The sequence below is a fragment of the Panulirus ornatus genome, chromosome 67, assembly GCF_036320965.1.
Source record: "Panulirus ornatus isolate Po-2019 chromosome 67, ASM3632096v1, whole genome shotgun sequence".
Classification (NCBI taxonomy): Eukaryota; Metazoa; Arthropoda; class Malacostraca; order Decapoda; family Palinuridae; genus Panulirus; species Panulirus ornatus.
The window spans coordinates 4,633,493-4,636,974 of NC_092290.1; the positions used below are offsets into that span (position 1 = coordinate 4,633,493).

Sequence of the window (3,482 nt, forward strand, 5' to 3'; positions counted from 1 at the left end):
TGCAGCACTGTCGTCACTGCGCATGTCGTCCTAATGCATTCATTTCATTAAGACATTTTCAGTGAATGAGCGACGGTTCAATGGATGTACTACGCCTGTACTACGCCCAGTCCTGCAGTGCTTTCCCCAGCCAGATTATAAAAAGCTTTATACCAGCTCAGGGTACGCCACGCATCTGTGTAAGCTGTGGCCTACCCGCTAAGCCCACACCACAAACGCCCCCTCTATAACCAAACGCGTATTGTAGCTTACATCTAAGCTTTCACACAAGCTGCCCGTGGAACAGAATACCGATAAACCACACGCTAAGCTTTGTACAATCTACTGACAAGCCAAAAATAAAAGGAACATATCTAAACAAACCAATGGATCGTTAAGGCCCGATGGACACCATAGCTCCGCTCCCGGTCCACTCACGTTTCGATGTCGCCCCGATCACGCGCAAGCAACGGTCGCACACAAGATATTTGCAGAGTGGGAGCGGGAGCGGACCGTGACCGGAGCGAGAGCGGCGGCGTGCATTCCCCCACGGTCGCGCTCCAGTCTCGGCCCGGTCGTCAGTGAGGTGGGAGGCCGTCTCTCTCCACCCTTCCCTATGAGCCCCGGGAAACCAACCATGTGGGACTACGATAAAGGTAAGGCAACTTAAACGAGTATATCACTGGTGTGGATTTAGCACAACAGCTCTTGTAAGTTTAGTCCGCAGAATGATATAATACTCTGTGGAACCTTTTGTTGACATACTCACTCCCGTTCCAGACGAGGTGTTGATAGAGTTAGTGAAAACCAAAAGGGACCTGTACGACCAGGGGTCACCTAGATATAGTGACAACATGGCGAAGCGAAGGCACTGGGAGGAGATAGGCCATCACCTGGATAAAGATGGTAAGTCATCCTGTATATTTCCATGAATAATGTAAACAATATGTGAAATGTCATGTGTGCTAATAAACATAGTATGTTGTACCACACGTCAACGTATAGGCAGTGTGTGTGTGTGTGTGTGTGTGTGTGTGTGTGTGTGTGTGTGTGTGTGTGTGTGTGTGTGTGTGTGTCTTAACACCAGGAGTAAGAAAATACATGAGTGTTTACCAGAATTATGATAAAACACTTCGTCATTCCTCCTACGTGGACAAAGTACTGTACCAGTTATTACGCCAGGACGTAGATCTAGCTTGTGAACTGATGAAGTCTTGTGGACGTATCTCTGAAAGCAAAAGCCTTATTGGTTGTATTTCCTCCTCTTGCGTCAAGCAGCGTCGCGTCAGAATGTATAAGGTTGTGAAGTATGCATGTTGTGGCAGTGATAGCGCTGGCATTCTCAAGTCTGGCTTTAAGTTTCCAACGATAGATTCTAAACGTCTGCACCAGGGTTCCAAAGGCAGACTCGACCCACCTCACCTCCCGGCTCGAGATAGTCTGTAGTTGAAGAGCATTTCCTTTACATCTCTTTCTGCCTGTGTTCCTGGGTAGGGAGGGTCCCATCAAGTTCCTCTTCAAAGGGAAGGCCTCGTCCCCTAATATGACGTGTGGTAGAACCACATCTGTGCAACGAAGTGCACAGTCACCAGCAGGTATACATTCACCTGCCCCTCGTCGAAAACCGTCGCGAGTTCAGATCTTGCAAGTGCTCCGCCATCCTGATTTTTGCCACATGAGCCCAACATCCACTGGTATGAAACGGTGCTTGGCATCTACAAGAGATAAGAGCACCACATACGATGGTTTTCCTCTCTAGATGAAACACAGGGAGCCACTGTCCTGCTGGTGCTTCAATCACAACGTGCTTGCCATCCAAAGCACCAATGCAACTTGGAAAGTTCGTTCCATAGGATCCAGTATTCAGCAGCAATTCGCTGCCAGTCTTGTTTATTTGGAGCTGGAACACCTTCCTTCAGTAGCTTGTCGATCATAGCATTGCAAACTTCGAGTACAATTTCCCGAGTGGATGAATGACCCGGGCGATAGCTGAATGCTACTGTTTTGTAGGAGTCCCCCAAGTCCAAAAACCTGTCACACGAAGAAAAGGATAATCCATGGAATATATTAATTTCGTTTTTTTTATCTTTGTTTCCTTCTCAGGACCCGAATGCAAGGATCGGTGGGAGTCCTTACGATCGCAATTCCGTAAACACGTCAACAAGGCTAAGCCCAGGAGTGGACACGCTGCTACCACTAGTCCTAAATGGAAGTACGAGGATCAGATGGCGTTTCTCTACACGTTTATGAAAGACAGATCTCGAATGTCCACCACTGTGGCGACGCAAGAGGAGGCACATGAGTCAGAGGATGAGACTGCACATCATGATGACGAAGAAGAAGAGGAAGAAGAAACTCGCAGCGGACATGAGAACAGGAAGGGTGAGGGTGAACTCCCAGTACAAGAACGTCCACCACCTAAGAAGCAACTTCGTCCTAAAGGCAGGAAGGCTTTGGAACACAACAGCAGCAGCAGCAGCAGCGCCTCAGCAACCCTGATAAAGTACTTAGTAGAGAAACAGAGAGAAGAATGTGCTCCTGATACAACGGACACCTTCTTTTCGCTGATGGCCGCGACCGTCAAGAAATTCAATCCAGGCGACCAACACTTCATCAAGACAAAGGTGTTCTCGTTAGTGAACGAGATGGAAGGGAGATACATCCAGTATCAGAACTCCCACGGCTTTGCGGCGTTTCCTCAGGGCATCTGTCTGTCGCCTGCAGTGCCTTCCCCATCACAGCATTCTGACACGTCGACGGGATCGTACACCCAGACTCTACACGAGACACCACGTTATGACGGCTCCGATGCAGCGACACCCCAGCTGACTCCCAGTCATCCACATTAGCCTCGTCTGCCCCACCAGAAAATCCTTAATACAAAGAAACACTGACAGCAAGGAACAAAAAACTATTTACCAGTAAACTGCAAACTTTCAGATGTGTTATTTGTGTGTGTGTAATGCCTCACAACAGCACTGTTGAAGCGCCTGACTTTATAATAAATGGGGAAATATACGTGTTTTGCATCTTACCTGAGACGTACTTCCAGCTTCTGTCTAGGGAGTGCTAGCTTCTGTCAAGGTTGTGTTTACCTTAGATAGACAGTCCCTCCTCATGCTCTGACAGGAACATTTCGAAGGCGCCGATGTTCATTCCAAAGCACTGGAAGAATCTGCTCTCATCATCATCAATCAGATGAGGATAGAGGGTGCGAAATTCCTCCCCTCAATTTTCTTCTCCTCCAACATTGGATATAAGACCTCAACTGGATCTGAGAGCCTTCAACGACGTCACAATACTCTCTAGGAGAGAAATAAGACTTCAGAAAGGCATAGTGAGGAGCCACACCTCCTCAAAGGAATTCCTGCACATCAAAACGCCTCCTTTTATCATCGGACGAAGCCACAGATAATTCCTTTATGGCTCTGGTATCTACCAAGTATGGCAATGATTTCTACCATGTACGGCACTGACATCTGCAATGTATGGTACCGGTATCT

The 3,482-nt window shown here is 47.8% G+C and overlaps 1 protein-coding gene across 1 annotated transcript; it reads left to right on the forward strand.

Moving 5' to 3' along the window:
- The first annotated feature begins 550 nt into the window (after positions 1-550).
- Positions 551-3,116, forward strand: LOC139747060 (uncharacterized). Its single transcript, XM_071658846.1, has 3 exons — positions 551-635; positions 760-885; positions 2,083-3,116. The coding sequence occupies exons 1-3, from the start codon at positions 596-598 to the stop codon at positions 2,826-2,828; spliced, it is 912 nt and encodes a 303-aa protein (XP_071514947.1). The 5' UTR covers positions 551-595; the 3' UTR covers positions 2,829-3,116.
- The last annotated feature ends 366 nt before the right edge of the window (positions 3,117-3,482 follow it).